Raw genomic sequence first — 19,929 nt, 5'->3', positions numbered from 1 at the left:
TAGTAATAGCATCTGCCAGTTGTTATGTTACTCTGTGTGCCTAAGTGCTTTATCTTTTTTATTTTGTCCTCACAGTTACTATTTTCACTTTGTTTAAAACAAAATTGAAAGTTAACAGAATAAAGTAATTTGAGATAGGTCATATAAAAGGAGTGACAGGACAGGGTTCAAACTTATATCTGACTGCCTGAGCCAGTGCTTGTTTGTTTGTTTCAATGTTCAGTGAGCCTTGAAAATTGAAAGCTCCTTTGATTAGGCTTATTTATAGTGCAAGTGAAAATCAAAACTTTTACCTCACCTTTTCCTTGGGAAAACTGAGCTATCTTATTAGTTATGTATGATTAAATATTTCTCCTGTAAATGTTAAGGTTCCTTGGTTAAGGTTAACCAGTAAACTGAAAATTTAAAACTAAGTATACTAAATGTTTATTTTCAAGGATAATTGCCACAAATAAATGCAGTTTTGGAGGAGTGATGACGCTTCTAACTATATATCTTTTAGCCAAAACTTTTAGTATGTCATTCTTTATGTAAGAAGATAATGCATTAAGCCACTGAGCTAACCAGGCACTTAAGGTTGTTTTATTCCAGATAGCATTAGAAATTTAGAGTATTTTCCTAGTCTGGGGAAAAAACTATTGCCTGACAACTACTGGGTGGTTGTGGAGGGTATAGGTGGGAAGATAACCTAGAAATAGTCATTCATTGAAATAATGAAAGAAAAATGCTAATGAAATTAATATATACTAACTGTATCTTTGTGATGGAGAATGGAATGTTATATTTGTGTTAATTGTTTACATCTTTATTTGCAAGGTGTAAGTAATTATTTTTGAGGTACTATAAAACAAAATGGGCTTCCCAGGTGGTGCTTGGTGGTAAAGAGCCCGCCTGCCAGTGCAGGTAGATGTAAGAGCCTTGGGTTCGATCCCTGGGTTGGGAAGATCTCCTGGAGGAGAGCATGGCAACTCCCTCCAGTACTCTTGTCTAGAGAATCCCATGGACAGAGGAGCCTTGCAGGGTGCAGTCCATAGGGCTGCACAGAGTTGGACACAACTGAAGTGATTAAGCAGCAGCAGCGTAAAACAAAATAGCTCTGTCAGAAATACTTTTGTCTTTTGAAATAAAAGAATGTGAGCCTACCTGCAAATACAGATAATTTGATGATAGTACTTGCATTTAGAACCAAATACACTAAATCTTAGTTGGTTTTCAGATTTTAGATCTTTCAAAGAAATCCTTTTACAATTGAAGAACTTAAAAGTATCTTTTGTAATTACAGAGAATACATTTTCTACATACAAAAAAATAAAAGGTACTTTTCCATGCTTATAAAATTAAACTCTTGGGTTTTATATTGGCCCTAGTGTATAAAAGTATCACCATGGCATTAGAGAAGTGAAAGAAGTATAATTGAATGCTTGGGTTTTACTAAAATGTGTTTCTTTTCATTTTGTCAGGGTCTTAAATGTGTTTCGGCACTGGGTTGAACACCATTTTTATGACTTTGAAAGAGACTTGGAGCTGCTTGAAAGACTAGAATTCTTCATTTCAAGTGTAAGAGGTATATTATTTAAAGATTTGATTGACTCTTCTGTTGCACTGAGGTTTTGTGTTTTTTTTCAATTTATGTGACTTTCAGTTTAAGAAGATAAACTATTTTTCATTTTAAAAAAGAAGTAAGATTTGGAATAATTTTTATAGACTTTAAGGCTCTCATATATGTTTAGAACCACCTGAAGTGTTAAAGGTTTTTAGGAAAATCTTTTTTTTTAAAGAAGTCAGATGTCCTCTTTAGTAAATTTAAAACTTTATCTCATCTCATCGCTGCCACTCCTTTAACTAATTAAATATTTGTGTTATTTAACCTGTTTATTTTCCTTTATCTTAGTTTTGAATGGTTAACAGCTTCTTGGTATTGGTCATTTAGTCACTAAGTTATGTCCAACTCTTGCGACCCCATGGACTGTAGCGTGTCAGACTCCTCTACCCATGGGATTCTCCAGGCAAGAATACTGGAGTTGGTTGCCATTTCCTTCTCCAGGGGATCTTCCCGACCTAGGAACTGAACCCAGGTCTTACGCATTGCAGGCATATATTCTTTACCAACTGAGCTATGAGGGAAGCCCTAATAGCTTCTTAAATAATATCTATTTCCCCTGGAAAAGTTTTTGGTATATTTTTGGCACCTAAAAGATAGGGGTTTCCTACCTGAAGTTGCAGAGCACAGTCCATAAAATGAAACTCTAGGCAGTGAGCATCAAACAAATGTATGTATCAAAATATGCAACATATCAGATATATGCTACTGAATCCAGAAAATTCATGTTTTCCCTGATAGTGAAAAGTGAAAGTGAAGTCGCTCAGTCGTGTCCGACCCTCATCGACCCCATGGACTGCAGCCTACCAGGCTCCTCTGTCCATGGGATTTTCCAGGCAAGAGTACTGGAGTGGGGTGCCACTGCCTTAAAAATATTGGAATACTGTAAATTAAATATAGCTTCTTTCATCTCCTACTTATTCTTTAAGGTGAATTTTACTTAAAATAGAGATTGTGATTTGTTTCAATTTTGAGATGTTTAAAACACATTTTTATCATGTGTACTTTATAGTACTAAGTTGATTTTTAATTTAATGTTCTTAATGAAGACACTAGATTTTATTTGCTATAAGAAGCTTCTAAAATACACATATTAAAATAAAACAAATAAATAGTTTTGTTTAAAGGCCTTTCCAATACAAGTTATTCCTCAAGATAACTCAGTAGTTGATGAGGGAAAGTTTTTTTTTTGGAAGATTTTTTTTAATAATATTTATTTGTTTTTAATTGATTGATGAATACTTTATAGTATTGGCTTTATCTCTGTCATACATCAACATTAATTAACCATAGGTGTACGTATGTCCCCTCCCTCTTTAACCTTCCCATCTCCCTCCCCATCCCACCCCTCTAGGTTACTGCAGAGCCCCAGTTTGAGTTCCCTGAGTCATACAGCAAATTTCCATTGGCTGCCTATTTTACATATGTAGTGTATATACTTCTGTGCAACTCTCTCCATTCATCTCACCCTCTCCTTCCACTCTCCTGCTGCCTTTGTCCATAAGTCTTGTCTCTGTCTCTGTCTCCATTGCTGCCCTGCAAATAGGTTCATCATTACTCTATCGATTCCATATATGTGCGTTAATACACAATATTTATTTTTCTCTTTCTGACTTACTTCACTCTATGTAATAGGATCTGGAGAACTGACTCAGATGTGTTCCTTTTTATGGCTGAGTGGTATTCCACTGTATATATGCACCGCAGCTTCTTTATCCAGTCATCTGTTGACGGACATCTAGGTTGCTTTCATGTCTAGCTATTGTAGAGTGCTGCAGTGAACATAGGGGTGCATGTGTCTTTTTCAGTTTTGGTTTCCTCAGGGTATATCCCTAGAAATGGTAATTGCTGGGTCGTAAGAGGGAAAGGTTTTGTAGAAGCATCGCAACTAATGAGTGAAGAAGGAATGACAGAATTAGAATATGACCATTTCTCAAACTCACAGTAACATCATAAAGACATTTTATGCCTCCTGTTAGAAATATTCTTGTAAGTATTCATGTTTAAAGTTTGTCCTGGATCAGATCAATCTGTATATGTTGACTTACAGAAAATACAGAGACAGAGAAATAGGGCTGATGACGCCACAAAGATTGAATTGGCAAAATTTAGACTTGGGAAACACCACAAGTGACTGAACTTCAACAAATAAATTGTCTGAAGAAATGAGAGATAAGAGAGGAACCTGTTGATTAATGGAATCTTGAGACATACTGACTCAGTGCAATGTGTACATCTTGTTTGGATCCTATTTCCTACAAACCAACTGTAGGAAGACAGTTGGTTCCCTGAGACAATCAGAGAAATGTGAATACTAACTAAATATTTGTTGATATTAAGAAGATACTGTCATTTATATATGTGATAATGGTATTGTTTTTTTTTTAAAGTCTTAACTTTCAGATACATACTTAAACAGAAATGAAATTATATTATACCTTCGATTTGCTTTGAAATAATATAAGGAATAGAGGGAGGACATGAGTGATATTAGGTAAAACAGTGGCCGTGAGTTGATAATTGTTGAAAGTAGATGAAAGTTACAAATTATATGAATATTTGCAGTTAATGTTTGTCAAATAAAGGGCTTTTTTTGTTTGTGTTCTTTTTCTAGGGAAAGCTATGAAGAAATGGGTAGAGTCAATTGCTAAGATCATCAAGAGGAAAAAACAAGCTCAGGCAAATGGTATAAGCCATAATATTACCTTTGAAAGTCCACCTCCACCAATTGAATGGCATATCAGCAGACCAGGACAGTTTGAAACATTTGATCTCATGACACTTCATCCAATAGAAATTGCACGTCAGCTGACCCTTTTGGAATCTGATCTCTACAGGTAGACAATTAACATTAATTTGCTGCTGTGTTTTCAAGAACGTTGAACATTTCTATCTATTTTCAGAACTTTCTGAAAATTGTTCATGTGTACTTAAATGTAAGTTGTCTATTCTTATGGGCTAGGAAGAAAGTTCATAGCAATTTTTTAATTATAATCTGTTCTGCAAGTGCAAGTCTTATAAATCATTGCTCTTTAGGCCTAGATTAGGTACTAGCAATCCTTCACAAGAGGAGTGGCAAAGAGAAGACTGATGCAGTAGAATGAGCAGGCACTTGAGACTGTCACCCAGCTCCTGTTCCTGATGCTGTCTCATATTGCTTTAGTTTAACTTGGTTCAGTTAAAAAAGACAGTCAGTATAGATGCTAGGCTCTGGGCAGCTCAGTCCATAGACTATAGAGTGAGATAAACTTTCTTCTTCTTTTTTTTTTTTTTTTTCCAAATACTCTGTAATAAAAATTTTGACTTGGGACTTGACTGACTTAGCTTTGCAAGGCAGATGAATAACAGTTCTTAGTGGAATAAAAATTTCTTCACTTCTTTTAAGGAGTCTCAAATACTTTAGCTATTTGAAATTAGTATTGACTTTAAGGATTTTTGAAGTAGATGATGAACCATACTTAAAACTTGTAAATCATTTTCTTTTGTTAATAAGGATTGCTAGAAATACGCTTGACTATTTTTATCTGTATCCCATTGTTTGTCTTATGTATAAAGCAGTTCCTGCCATCATCCTGTATCCACACACATCACCCATTTGCAACCTAACTTTTTTGTATCATGGCTATGGCATTTCCAGGGTCACTCTCTACTCCAAATCAGACACTTCCCTTTGTCATATTATTTATTTCAAATTTTATTCCAAAATTACTAACTCATGTATCTCATTCTCTCTTTTCAACTTGCTTTATCAACTTCTTCATCTGTCAGTTTTTTTTTTTTAAACCCCCATCTTTTCCCAGTGCGTTAGCTTCTTTCTGTCTTCTCCTCCCTCATAATATAAGCTTTCTTCTTTCATTTACAACCCAGGTTCCTGTGAAGAGTAGAGGCCTTGCAAAAAAAAGACTCTAGGCCTTGTAGGTAATCACCACCCACTAACCTGTACCACTGTGGTTGTATCAAAAACTTCACTGCATTCAGGAGCTGCTTTTGAAATACAAACATCCTTAAGAAATTACCCTAATTGCAGCCATTGTTTTTTTAAACTGAGATTACACAGGGAAAAGAAAGAATATATAAAGTTTAATGTTAGTGGAGAGTGTAGAAAGACACCAGATATAAAACTTGACCTTTAGAACTGGGTTTCTGATATGCCCTGGTTGTGCTGTTCAGACTTTAGCACACACATCAGAGGTTGTTACCATCTGATTCAGAGTGTCATGTTATATTTTAAATAATTTGGAGTTCAAGTCATTTTTGTTTGAATTATAGGATTTTTTTAAGGAAAAAAGTTTTTTAAATTGAAATTGTAGTTGATACACAATATTGTATTAGTTTCACGTATACATTATAGTGACTCAATATTTTTGTGGCTATTTTATTTAAAGTTATTATAAAATATTGGCTGTATTCCCTGTACTATACGATATATCCTTGTAGCTTATTTGTTTTGTTCATAGTACTTTATTACATCTTAATTACCTACCCCAGTTGCTCCTCCCCCTTCTTCTTCCTTACCTATAACCACTAGTTTGTTCTCTGTATCTATGAGTCTGTTATATTCATTTGTTGGTTATATTTTTTAGATTCCATATATATGTGATAACGTGTTCTCTTACTTTGCTTGACTTATTTCATGTCACATAATACCCTCTAGGTTCATGGGCACTTAAGTTGTTTCTTTACTGTGGGATTTGTGATAGGTGGGAATGAAGAGACTTATTACTTAGATAACAAAGCACATAGTACGAAATTAGATTTTTCCTTACAGTGTTACATGAGTGGGCATCAGGAATAAAAAAGCACTGAGCTCTATGTGGACCTACTTTCAAAACATAGAAATACCTTTGTTAAGTGATGTGTGTATTATGGACGAAGGATACCATACGTAAAACATTGACACTCTGTAAACTAAATTTCTGGTGAAATAATAGAACCAATTAAGAAAATTTATTTCCAAGACTGTTCAAAGTACCCTTTTGTACTCAAATCTACTGAACTTTTTTATTATTGTAATAGCCACGTCTATAGGACAGTGATGGCAATGCCATTGGTCAATATTTTAAAAATCATATAATCCTGAATCACTGTATACAGTGATTTTATCTGCTTTTTCAACTGATTGTTTTTTATTAAAAAATATAGATGATAATACAGTAAGGGCTCAACAACGAAAGCATTACAAATAAAAGTGAAACCCTCTGGGTAATTCTCTCCAATCCCATTCCTCTTCTTTCTCCCAAAGGATAATTGCTATCTTATATTTGGCATTTACTATGTGTGTCTTTATAATTTATATACATACAACCATTCATAAACAACACGTAGCATTATTTTACACATTTTAAGTCTGTTTCTACCTGTGTATCATTCTGTAACTTGTTTTTTACTTAAATCATTTCTGCCATTTGTTCAAGTTGCTGAGTATCGCTCCAGGCTGGTTATTTTAACTGCTGTATTGTATTCCATTGTATGAATACTCCACAGTTTATCCATTCTCTTGATGATGAGCATTTAGGTTGTTTGGGATTTTTCACTCTTGCAAATTTTGCCCGACTGAACGTTCTTAGAAATGCTAAATGATCTAGTATGTATATCTTCAATGTTATGAGATATTGTGAAATTTGAAAAGTGGTTATATCTAATTTTACTTGTACATCAGTGATGGGGAGTTCTCTTTTTTCAACATTTTTATCCATTTGGTGTTAAACTTCTTTTATAGTGATAGCAATAAAGTGGGATTTCATTGTGGTTTAATGTTCTTTTCTCTGAGTAAGAGTTAAAATATTCTTTCATGTCCATAGCTATTCAGTTCTGTTTCTCTGTAAATTATCTCCTTGTATGTTTGTTCATTTATCTTTTAAACTAGTTATCTTTTTCTTATTAAGCTTTTGGAGGCCTTTAAATAATTTTGATACTGATCCCTTGTAGATTAAGTGCATGGATTTTTGGTTCCACAGGAAAGTTCAACCTTCTGAACTTGTAGGGAGTGTATGGACCAAAGAAGATAAAGAAATAAACTCTCCAAATTTATTAAAAATGATTCGCCACACCACAAATCTTACCCTCTGGTTTGAAAAGTAAGTTTTTACTTACTTTGTATTATTACTTCTTAATATATTTCTATAACATTAAGTCACATATAAGCAAACATTCTGGCTGAAAATGTATATCTTTTCTGTATGAAACAAGGCACTTGCTTCTTGCTTTCTAAGCCATTTTTTTTTTTTTGTTGTTGTTGTTGTTAGATGCATTGTGGAGGCAGAAAATTTTGAGGAACGGGTGGCAATACTGAGTAGAATTATAGAAATTCTGCAAGTTTTTCAAGATTTGAATAATTTCAATGGTGTATTGGAGATCGTCAGTGCAGTAAATTCAGTATCAGTCTATAGACTAGATCATACCTTTGAGGTAAGTTTTAGGCTTAAATAGTTTATCTTTTGAGAGGAGACAAAATTAATGTAAAGAAGATTCCTTGTACCACCAATCTTTTTTGAGTAAATCCTTTATAAATAATCTATCTTACTCCTGAAGCACAGTATCTCAATATTAGAAAATACATCAATATATGCTAGTAAGGCTAGAATTCATCAAAGAATATGTGTTTTGTGACTGTTTAATATGCTTACCTAAATGCTTCCCTAATGATTCCGATGGTAAGTATTCTGCCTGCAACTCAGCAGACCCAGGGATTGAACCCAGGGAAGATCTCCTGGAGAAGGGAATGGCTACCCACTCTGATATTCTTACCTGGACAGTTCCACAGACACAGGCACCTAGTGGGCTATAGCGCATGGGCTCACAACCAGCTGGACTCAACTGAGCGACTGACACGTTCACTTTCAGATGTATAAAGTTCCAAATGTATTTTTTTCAGCAGTACATTGACTGACAGTTTCAAATAAATGATTAAATATATTTTAAATATAAACATGCAAATTACTTTAATTACCTGTAGTATATAGTCAAGTAACATGGAGAGAATGCTTTCTAAAACTTAAATGTTTTTTTAAATTATAAAAAATAATTGTGTAAACATGGTATATGTTTTCATGTTTATCATTAAAAATTTGGAAGATATAGAAAGTATAGAAAATTTAGAGACTCAGCCATGTAAATGTATTTGCCTTTGAGAATATGAACTTTTATAGTGTTACTGGAAAGTAATCTGACAACATTTAATCTGATGTTAAAATACACATACTTTTGGACACAGAATAAAAGGCTCAGGACTATAAAATTAAGGTACAAAGATCTAGTTTCTGCAGCATTAAATGTACTAATAGTAGCAGAAAGCTAGATCCAACCTGTATGTCCATCAATAGGAGAATGATTATGTTATCCTATCCCTATCATGTGGAGTATTGGTTGGCTAGGGGGAAAAAGTGACTAGAATCTGTGTGTATGTCTTGAAAGAATAGTGTGACATTCAGGGGAAAAGCCATTTCAAAAATCTTTAGAAAAATTAATATAATATGATTTCATTTTGATAGAACAGAACAGAACAAACTCGAAACATGTAAGTGGAGTTGCACAAGCATTGAGAAGAGTGTGGAAGGATATGTACTCTTCACTAATTATTCATTCTTACAGTGGGTTGTGATTAGAGGGGAGTATAGGGTTAAACTGCTTTCATGTGTGTGTTTTTCTATTTGAGTGTTTGCATGTTATTGATTTGTATGGACATATTATATATTAAAGATGTTAATAGTCAAATATTGCCAAATATTAATCTAAGAGACTAATAACTTCAGTTCTCATTTTGTAAACTCTAAAGAAATATATTCATTTTGAGAGGTTAAGCTTTAGTTTCTTAAAATATTAAATGTTCAACAATATTTCTTACTTCCCTGGTGGCTCAGAGGTTAAAGCGTCTGCCTCCAGTGCGGGAGACCTGGGTTCGATCCCTGGGTCTGGACGATCCCCTGGAGAAGGAAATGGCAATCCACTCCAGTATTCTTGCCTGGAGAATCCCATGGACGGAGGAGCCTGGTAGGCTACAGTCCATGGGGTCACAAAGAGTCGGACACGACTGAGCGACTTCACCTTAACAATATTTCTTAAAATAGGTATATGGTATAAGGAATAAAAATACAAAAAAAATCCTGTTTACCTGGCATCCAGTTTAAAAACCTTTCCCAATTCCATCTCCTTTGTCCCTTCAGAGCCAACTACTGTGCTAAATCTTGTGCTTATCATTCTTTTGCTTTTTTCTATAGTTTTAGTATTTGTAGCGCTAAACAATGTTGTTTTATTTTTCCTCTTTCTCAATTATATATGAATATAATTCTTCCAAGACTTTTTTCACTCAGTATTATTTTCCTAAAATTCATCCATATTGTTTCTTATAATTATAGGCCATTCTTTTTTATAGTTGTATCATATTATAGAAATAGATTCAAGGGATTAGATCTGATAGACAGAGTGCCTGAAGAACTATGGATGGAGGTTTGTAACATTATACAGGAAGTGATGATCAGAACCATCCCCAAGAGAAAGAAATGCAGAAAGGCAAAATGGTTATCTGAGGAGGGCTTACAAATAACTGAGAAAAGAAGAGAATCGAAAGACAAAGGAGAAAAGGAAAGATATATCCATCTGAATGCAGAGTTCCAAAGAATAGCAAGGAGAGATAAGAACCCTTCCTAAGTGATCAATGCAAAAAAAAAATAGAGGAAAACAACAGAATGGGAAAAACTAGAGATCTCATCAAGAAAATTATAGAAATAACTTTACTAAAATTTATTTATTTGCTTATTTATTTATTAGCTAATGGTCATTCATATTGTTTCTAGTTTGATGCTATTATTGTCATAAACATTTTCTACCTGTGTCCTGGTGCATACATATACAAATTTCTCTTACATACCTAGAAGTAGAATTATTGGATGATAGAATAGATAATGCCCAGTTGTTTTCTCAAATTACTGTACCAGTTTATACTCCCACTGGAAACATACGAACTCTGGTTGTTCCACATTCTCACTGACACTTGATATTGTCAGTTCTTTTAATTTTTCCAGTCTTGTGGTTTGGGTTTATAATTTCTTGATTTCTATTGAGTTTGAACCTCTTTTAAGATGTCTATTGGCTCTTTGTATTGTGGAAATTTTTTTACTTTTCTTGCTTGAGTTTTTCTCTTGAATTTGTATGAGTTCTCTCATATACTATATTTTAATCCTTTGTCAGTTATGTTTGTTTTAAATACCTTTTTTCCAGATAAAAGCTTCTGTTTCCACTATTTTTATTATGTCTTTTGATGAACAAAAATTATTAATGTCACATTTATTTTTTCCTTTGTAATTTGTGGTTGTTGGTGTCTTGTACAGTAGATCCTCTGTTATCGTAATGTTTTATCTGTCTCATTAAGTCCTTAATCTAGCTGGAAACAAGTTTTGAGTATGGAGTCTAATTTCATTTTGTGTTCCATTTGGCTAGCCACATGACCCCACAGGTTTATTAAAAGTACGTTCTTTCCTCATTGATCTCTAGGTGCGAGCTATGTCACGAGTTGAGTATCCACTAATGTGTGGTCCTGTTCTGGTTCCTCTGTCCTGGTCCTTTAATGTATTCCATTATTCCTGTGCTAGTGCCACATGTTTAAATTGCCAAAATTTTATACTAGTTCTTGATACACTATAGTAGGCCAAGTCCCCACCGAGCTTCCTTTTTCAAGAGTGATTTACTCTTTTTTTTTAGTTCCCAAGCAGGGATTGAACCTGGACTCCAGCAGTGAAAGCACTGAGTGCTAACCACTGGACTGTCAGGGAATTCCCAAGAGTGACTTATTCTTGACCCTTTGCTATTATGTAATTGTAGAATCATCTGAAAGGTTGGGATTTTGATAAGAATTGTATAGGTTCTATAAATCAGTTATGAAGAACTGACATTTTTACAATAATGAATCCTCCCAACTACGAACATAGTGTATCTCTCCATTTATTTATTTAATAAAGTTTTATGGTTTTATTGATGAAGACCTCACAACTGTTTTGTTAGATTTATATTAGGATATTTTAAATTTTGTTTTCTTTATTGATGATATCTAAAAATGCAGTTGAGTTTTGCCTATTGGTTTTATATCCAGCAATATTGCTAAATTCTTTCATTAGCATTCTATATGTAGATTTATTACATTTCTTTACATAATCATTTCCTCTGTGAATACTGGCAATTTTTCTTCTCAGTCGCTAGTCTTTTATTTATTTGTTTAATTTTCTTGTCCATTCTAGTTAGAACCTCTGTAGAGTACAGAATAAAAGTTACAGTGCAGTCACCTTTGCTTTTCCTTAAGCTAAAGGAAATGAGTTGAGTGGTTTTTCATCAAGTATGTTTGCTGTCAATTTGTGTGTGTGTGTGTGTATGTATCAGGTTAAAAATAAAATAACTGACTTTTAATTACAAAATGTAATAGTGAAATAGAAAGTAAATGACTGCTTACCTGGTTTAATAAATTTTTGTTCATTTCTTGTCTCCCTCCCCTGGCCTTCTCCTCTTTACCAAAATCGTACTACCCTTAGTCCCAAAAGACTTCACAGTAGAAAAATACTTGAATGCCATGGGATTATATTTTTCTTCCCTAGCTATAACCTGAAGCTCCAGCTAATCAGCATTATAACTAATAATGTCTTAAGGAAGATTGTTTTATTGTTTAATCCTCTAATTTATATTAGAAAAAAACTAAGTTTTAAAGTTCTGTATTTATAGATAAGTCATTTCCAGCAAGTAGAGATAAGAATACTACTGATCTCTTAATTTAAAAGCTTTTTTTTTCAAACATTTGTACAATATTAAAATTGAAAGCTCTGCACCTAAAAAATATGATTGAGTTGTTTTTTAAAAAAACAAATTATACTCTATTTATATATTTTTAAAGGCGTTGCAGGAAAGAAAAAGGAAAATTTTGGATGAAGCTGTGGAATTAAGTCAAGATCATTTTAAAAAATATCTAGTGAAACTTAAGTCAATCAATCCACCCTGTGTGCCTTTTTTTGGTAAGTTACACAATATGGATTTATATATATATATATTTTTTGTATTTATATTTTGAGGGAGAGTTTGTTATATAGCAAAAAGAGACCAGCCTTTAAAAGCAGATAGTCCTGATTTTATATCTGAGCACATCTACTTTTATTAGCTGTCTATATTGATAAATAAAACCTAAGCTCTATATGTAGACTCTTATCTATAAAACTTGTAATTCTGGTAATTATCTCATAGAGTTGTAAGGAGTCCTGTGGAATCTCTTTTATAAGAACAGTAGTCTCATTCATGAGGGCTCCAACCTCATAAGTTTAGCACCTCTCAAAGGCCTCACCACCTCATTCTGTCACATTGGGCATTAGGATTTCAACATATGAATTTTGAACATTCGACCATTCAAATTATAGCACACACCAAAAAATGTCTCCAGACATTCCCAGATACCTGTCCCCTGGGGGACAAAATTGTCCCCAGTTGAGAGCCACTGGTGTAAATGAATCTAATTATGTGTGAAAGAGAAACTGAAAACTTCTTCCAGTCCAGAACTGAAGAATAATTCTTTTGTGTCTAAATTACAGGCTTTGGGAAAGCAGAATTAGTTTACAAATCTGTAGTCTTATTAACCAGAATTGGCTTAAAATTAATTTGTTGGTTAGTAATCACTTAAGATCATTGGTGTTACATATTTTACCAATAGTCATTTAAGATCATTGGCGTTAAATATTTATAAGTAAATATTAAAATGGTTAGAGTAGATTTAACACATAATTTAGACTGTGAATGAATCCTCCCTTTTATTTTAGGCTATTACACTAAGAAATAGCAAATTAAGCCCAAACCCTAATTTTCTTTCAACTTTAAATTATTTCCATCCATGTAAAAAATTCTTCATGTAGAGTTGATTATTAAATATATCAGAGATTTCACTAGTAAGACCTGCTGTATTATAGGATGTCTTTCAACTTTACTAGATCAATTGTTTTCCCAAATGGTTAAGTAACCAATTTTAAAACTTTTCTTCAAATACTTTTTTTACTAGGAATATATTTAACAAATATACTGAAGACTGAAGAAGGGAATAATGATTTTTTAAAAAAGAAAGGGAAAGATTTAATCAATTTCAGTAAGAGGAGGAAAGTAGCTGAAATTACTGGAGAAATTCAGCAGTATCAAAATCAACCTTACTGTTTACGGATAGAACCAGAAATGAGGGTAAATATTTTCTTTGCTTATCTTTAAAAGAGAACATGTTAAGTCCTCTGCCCTCTAAGAAATTCCATAGCCATACATTATGATCTTTATTTTGCTATGAAAATAATATGCATTAATGAATCAATAGATAGAAGTGGTGAATATTAGATATTCTCCACTAACAATCTGCCGTTATTAATATTACTAGGCACTTTGTCTTGACAGTTATTGCTTCTTTGTGCAACAGGTTTAAGTAACACTTTCAAAAAAATGAATGACAAAATGGAATGAAAGATGCTTTCTGATGTCCACGAAGTTAAAAGAAAATCCACTACCAGTGCTATCATTAATTAATAGACATTTTAGATATTCTACATGTGCCAGTATAACGTTAAGTAATTAACACCTTTATAAGAACACTGCATTTAAGTAGGGGAAGGGGTTGGGAGAGTGATGTGTATATATGCATAGCAAAAAAATTATTAAAAAAAATATTTTATCACTTGATATTCTGTTTTGAGCAATAATTCATAATATTGATACTGTGGTACTATAAGGTGTGAATATCTTCTAAATTAGAATAAATACTATGGTATTATGTCTATAGTAAGTAGATATTATTGTGTTATGTTTATTTGAAATTCAGAACATATGATAACAGAGTAAGTTTACCTTTTACATTAAAAATTGTGCTACACTTTCAGATATAGTCTGCAGGTTGAGCATATTGAGTGAAAATGGTCACCATCATTCCCATCCTCCTAAATTGTAAGATGGTAACTATTCTTTGTTCCAAGTTCAAAACAAAGAATCCTAAAGTCCTAAGAAAAGTTGACTTGAAGTGTACACCATTATGAAAATACAGACAGATACTTGCTTTAAAGAAAATGGTCATTTGTTCCATCCCCTTCTCTCAGCATTTAGCCAACCCTCTGTGATTTGGTGCTCCATAGGGGTAAAGAAATGTTCTTGACGGAATTCCCTGGAGATCCAGTGCCAAGGGCCCAGGTTCAATCCCCGTTCGGGGAACTAAGATCCCACAAGCTGTGTGATGGGGCCAAAAGAAAAAAGAAATGTTCTTGAAGCCCAGATTAGAATTTATACTGTATTTCGTCACAGAAATAATATTGCATTTTAGTTGGGTATAATTAAAATAGTGCTTTTAGCATTCGTATCTCAATAATTCCTGATAGGTTTCTGCATCTGATCTAGACATCCCGTCATCATTTAAAGCATTCTTTTACGGGTAAGGAGCAGAGAATGCTTTTTTTATGATTGACTCAAAGTAAGCTTAAAATAAAGATAAAGATAAAGTAGCCATTCACTTTCAAAGCATAGTTAAACTAAATAGTATTTAAAAGTAGAGTAACAGATGAGAAAATCACAATTATAACTTTATAAAAGTCTTTAAATTACTGTTGGTCCATATGATTTAATTTAGCTGACATGAATATAAGAATAAATTGTTTCAGTATTGTTAAAATAGTAATGCAATTTTCTTGAAATTGGCAGAAAAAGAATGAAAGAAGTTTATACTAGAAATTCTAAAGCTCATTTTGCCTACTGGTAAAGCTAAAACTCAGAACTTATATTTACATATGCTTCTAAGCCGCTTCAGAATTTAAAAAAACTAAATCCAATCATTTGCTTATAAGGAAGTCATCAGAAATGCACAGAAAAATTAATGCATGAGGAGTTGATAATAACAGTAATTATAATTATAATAGCAAAAAATTAGAAACCACCTATGTACATTACTACCTATATGGAAATTGGTGAAATAAATTCTGGAACATTTCATCTGGTGAAGTATAACATAGTTAAAATTTGTATTGTTTAAAGTAAACCATACAGAAAAAAAATTAATATTTTCAAAAGGCTAAAAATAGCTATGTTGTGACCCCAATTTTGTAGGCAAAAACTTATAATAATGTATATGTGCATATGTTCACACACATAGTTAAAACACTGGAAGACTATCCCAACAGTAAAACGTTGACAGTGCAATCTCTCATTGTGAGATTACTGTTTTTCTTTTTGCACTTTGTTAAATCATCTAAACTTTCTACTTAAAAACCTATGTTTAAGTTTAGGAAATACTTTTTCATTAAAGACAGAAAAGTTATTTTGTTAGAGGTGAGCACAGATATGTTAAAATATATTATTGTCCTTGAAATTATTTTTGAATAGACTTTAATCCAATTTATCTCTACTTTTTTCCTTATCATCAAAGTTTTATTGTGGATTATAACTATAATTCTGTTTTAAACACTTTTGACTTATTACTGATGATCATTTTGTTGTGTAATCAGTAAGAATGTTAACTGAGGGATACCAAGCTATTAAGATTATAATAAGTGTTATTATAATAAGTCTGGTCATCTTCTTAATAGAACTTTAAGACTGGAGTATAAAACTTCCATAAAAACTTTATAATTTTATCCCAAAATAGAGAGATCGGAATCAGCAATCCTTGAGGACTTTTCAGACATTAGGATCTATTAATTTGTTGATAATTTTTTTGATATTAAAGCGATGAAGTAAACATTTTAATAAAATCTAAAATATGCACTTATGGATATTTAATTCCAGAGATTCTTTGAGAACCTTAACCCCATGGGATGTGCTTCTGAAAAAGAGTTTACAGATTATTTGTTCAACAAGTCACTAGAAATTGAACCCCGAAACTGCAAACAGCCACCTCGATTTGTAAGTCCATTACAATTTTGGAAAATTTTGTTTTTTAAAACAATATTGTCTTTAATGTTCAGCAGACTATTTCCATTAAAATCGTACTTTGCTTGAATACCTGTTTTGTTTTGCAGTATTACACTATTTCTAAAATTATATATCCTGTAGGGGGAAAGTTAGCAGTTAGATAAAACCTGATGTATCAAAGACACACTTACTCCTTGGAAGAAAAGTTATGACCAACCTAGATAGTATATTCAAAAGCAGAGACATTACTTTGCCAACAAAGGTCCGTCTAGTCAAGGCTATGGTTTTTCCTGTGGTCATGTATGGATGTGAGAGTTGGACTGTGAAGAAGGCTGAGCGCCGAAGAATGATGCTTTTGAACTGTGGTGTTGGAGAAGACTCTTGAGAGTCCCTTGGACTGCAAGGAGATCCAACCAGTCCATTCTGAAGGAGATCAGCCCTGGGATTTCTTTGGAAGGAATGATGCTAAAGCTGAAGCTCCAGTACTTTGGCCACTCATGTGAAGAGTTGACTCATTGGAAAAGACTCTGATGCTGGGAGGGATTGGGGGCAGGAGGAAAAGGGGACGACAGAGGATGAGATGGCTGGATGGATATGAGTCTGAATGAACTCTGGGAGATGGTGATGGACAGGGAGGCCTGGTGTGCTGCGATTCATGGGGTCGCAAAGAGTCAGACACGACTGAGCGACTGAACTGAACTGAACTGATCCTCTCTCTCAAACCACTTACTTACCCATCCATTTCTGATCCTTCCTAGCATAAGGGGGAAAGCTATGAGAAAGTGAGAACCTAATGACAGGTCGGTAATAGGACAGGGAATGAAGAGACTTGGGAAAGAGTAAGGAGATACATCGTGGTTCTTCTGACTTGACCATGGTTTCTGCCATAAGAGCACCACTGTCCTCAGTTACCACTGGAACCCACCTCACTCACTAAAATTTGCTACTGTACAGTAGTTCCTTTTATTCCTGGGGTTTACAGTGACACAGAAGTAGTAGAAAACCAATTATAAGTAGCTGAAAGTGAAACAAGATATAGAAGGAAGTAGAAAACATTTGTAATACATGAACTGTGGGCCAGAAAGTTTCATGTTACCTCATCTCCACAACAATTGTATGATATTGACCGTAGTATCATTTTACAGACATAAAGACTAAGGCTCAAAGGAGATAAATAACCTTTTCAAGGCTACATAGCTAGATATGGGCACACTTGAAGTTTTAATCCAGATTATCTGAATCTGAGTTCATATTTTTCATTAAGTTACCACTGTGGGAATTTTTAAAAGTGGAGGGTGAAGGTGAGAGACAGTGATAGCAATTTTTCCCAAAGACTCTAAAGTATCATTGCAGAGGTTGGTCATTTATTATTTTGTGGAGTTGGGGAGAGGATGTCTCTTTTTACTATAGCACCTAGCATAATATGTTGTATTTATTATATCTACAGTAAATATTTATGAAATCGATATCAATAATTTGAAGAAATTTAGATTCAAGTGTCTTGGGAGCAAAAAGTTGTTTTCACATGAATTTTGCAGTATTTTATTTCTGAATTATGAAAAGAGGTTTACTTATACAGTATTCAAGTCCACCTTAAAATTAAGCCAATCAAATCTCAAAGTGTTCTGCTGGAATGTTACAGACTGTCCTTGCAGGTTTGGATTTATTGTACTCTTTCAACTGTATACTACTAATATGCTAAGCCATAATACTTTACATAATGTACTTTATTTATTAAAGTACACGCAAGTTAGTAATGATAATTACATTTGCTTTTCCTAGCCTAGGAAATCAGCTTTCTCCTTAAAATCTCCTGGAATAAGGCCTAATACAGGCCGACATGGCTCTACCTCAGGTACTTTGCGAGGTCACCCAACACCATTAGAAAGAGAACCGTGTAAAATAAGCTTTAGTCGGATTGCTGAAACGGAGCTTGAATCAACAGTGTCAGCACCAACCTCTCCAAATACACCATCTACCCCACCAGTATCTGCTTCTTCAGACCTTAGTGTGTTTTTAGATGTGGATCTCAACAGTTCCTGTGGTATGTATTTGATGTAAATTGTTTGGCAAAAAAGGGAATCTTGTGTTTTAGTTAATTCTCATCATTTTAGTTAGGAAACTGTAGAATCCTTTACAGACTATATTAGTGTGAAAAATGACATCTATATGTGAAAATAGTGATTAACACAGGGGAGGAAAGCATTATTTGTGCATTGCTTCTGCATATTGTGTTGATGGGAATGATTATAGTAATTATAAGGCTGTGATGATTGTAAAGCAACCACCATATTTGATGGTTCCTGTAAAATTAGAGGGACAATGGTTTGATGATTATGCATTGAAAATTTTGTATGAACTTAATGGCTTAATTTCTTGACCTAAGAGATTCATTGCAGTCTGCCTGGTGGCTTCCCTGGTGGCTCAGAGATTAAAGCGTCTGCCTGCAATGCGGGAGACCTGGGTTCAGTCCCTGGGTGGGGAAGAGCCCCTGGAGAAGGAAATGGCAACCCACTCCAGTATTCTTGTCTGGAGAATCCCATGGATGGAGGAGCCTGGTGGGCTACAGTCCACGGGGTCGCAAAGAGTCAGACACGACTAAGCAACTTCACTTTCACTTTCTGCAGGTTATTTTCTAGTTTATTCATTCAACGAAGATTTATTCAGGACCTTTTGAGCCCCAATACTACTCTAAAAGAAGCAATAGCCAATGAAAAAGAAAACAAAGCAGATAAGTTCTGTGAATGAAATTTAAAGAGACTGATAGAGAGGGAACTATTTATGCTAAGAAAGGAAAAAAATTCCAAGTACAAAGAATACCATATTCATTCTTTAAAAACTAACATGGCAAAAGATGATGATAAAGTTCCGAACTCTGTGCATGTTATTATGTATGTTACATTATGCAAACATATCTTTAAAATAAAATCATACATATTACCTTCCTTTTCAAATTGATTTTTCTCCTTCTAATAGGAAGCAATAGCATCTTTGCTCCAGTCCTCTTGCCTCATTCAAGTAAGTAAGAATGTAACTTGATTCTAATGAAATGACTGTAAAGATAATAATTGCATTGATGAACTTTGTATATGAATATTTTAAATTTTAGCAACATTTAAAGATTTTACTAAATGAAATTCTTACAAATGGATGGAATTATTTTTTTACAATTGGGTACTATTTAAACTTTACTACAGTTTATTTTCATCATTTTACTGTATATGTTTTAGGGACTGCATGGTGCTGAACAGATTACTTAGCATCTCCAATTTATTAAGGGTCAAATGAGATAACTATATAGAGCACCTAGCACACATTGCTTGGCACAGAAGGAACAGTGATTTCATATCGGTTGTCTTTCCTCCTCTCTGCTACTTCCAATTCATTTTTCTACTGGAATAATACTAAATGTTTATCAGGTTCCTAGGCTAGCCTTGATC

At 33.6% G+C, this 19,929-nt stretch overlaps 1 protein-coding gene across 1 annotated transcript in view; it reads left to right on the top strand.

Annotated features, from left to right (window-relative positions):
• SOS2 (SOS Ras/Rho guanine nucleotide exchange factor 2) overlaps positions 1 to 19,929 on the top strand; it is a 100,906-nt gene that overhangs the window by 70,264 nt on the left and 10,713 nt on the right. Inside the window, exons 13-21 of the mRNA XM_052646375.1 lie at positions 1,461 to 1,564; positions 4,215 to 4,437; positions 7,558 to 7,677; positions 7,846 to 8,008; positions 12,474 to 12,591; positions 13,620 to 13,792; positions 16,364 to 16,480; positions 18,272 to 18,533; positions 19,466 to 19,507. Of these exons, the coding sequence (XP_052502335.1) occupies positions 1,461 to 1,564; positions 4,215 to 4,437; positions 7,558 to 7,677; positions 7,846 to 8,008; positions 12,474 to 12,591; positions 13,620 to 13,792; positions 16,364 to 16,480; positions 18,272 to 18,533; positions 19,466 to 19,507 (1,322 nt within the window). The remainder of the gene's footprint in view (positions 1 to 1,460; positions 1,565 to 4,214; positions 4,438 to 7,557; positions 7,678 to 7,845; positions 8,009 to 12,473; positions 12,592 to 13,619; positions 13,793 to 16,363; positions 16,481 to 18,271; positions 18,534 to 19,465; positions 19,508 to 19,929) is intronic.

This window comes from Budorcas taxicolor, chromosome 10 (genome assembly GCF_023091745.1).
Source record: "Budorcas taxicolor isolate Tak-1 chromosome 10, Takin1.1, whole genome shotgun sequence".
Lineage (NCBI taxonomy): Eukaryota > Metazoa > Chordata > Mammalia > Artiodactyla > Bovidae > Budorcas > Budorcas taxicolor.
The sequence above is the reverse complement of the archived record's forward strand: the minus strand, read 5'-3'. Positions and strand labels throughout refer to the sequence as shown.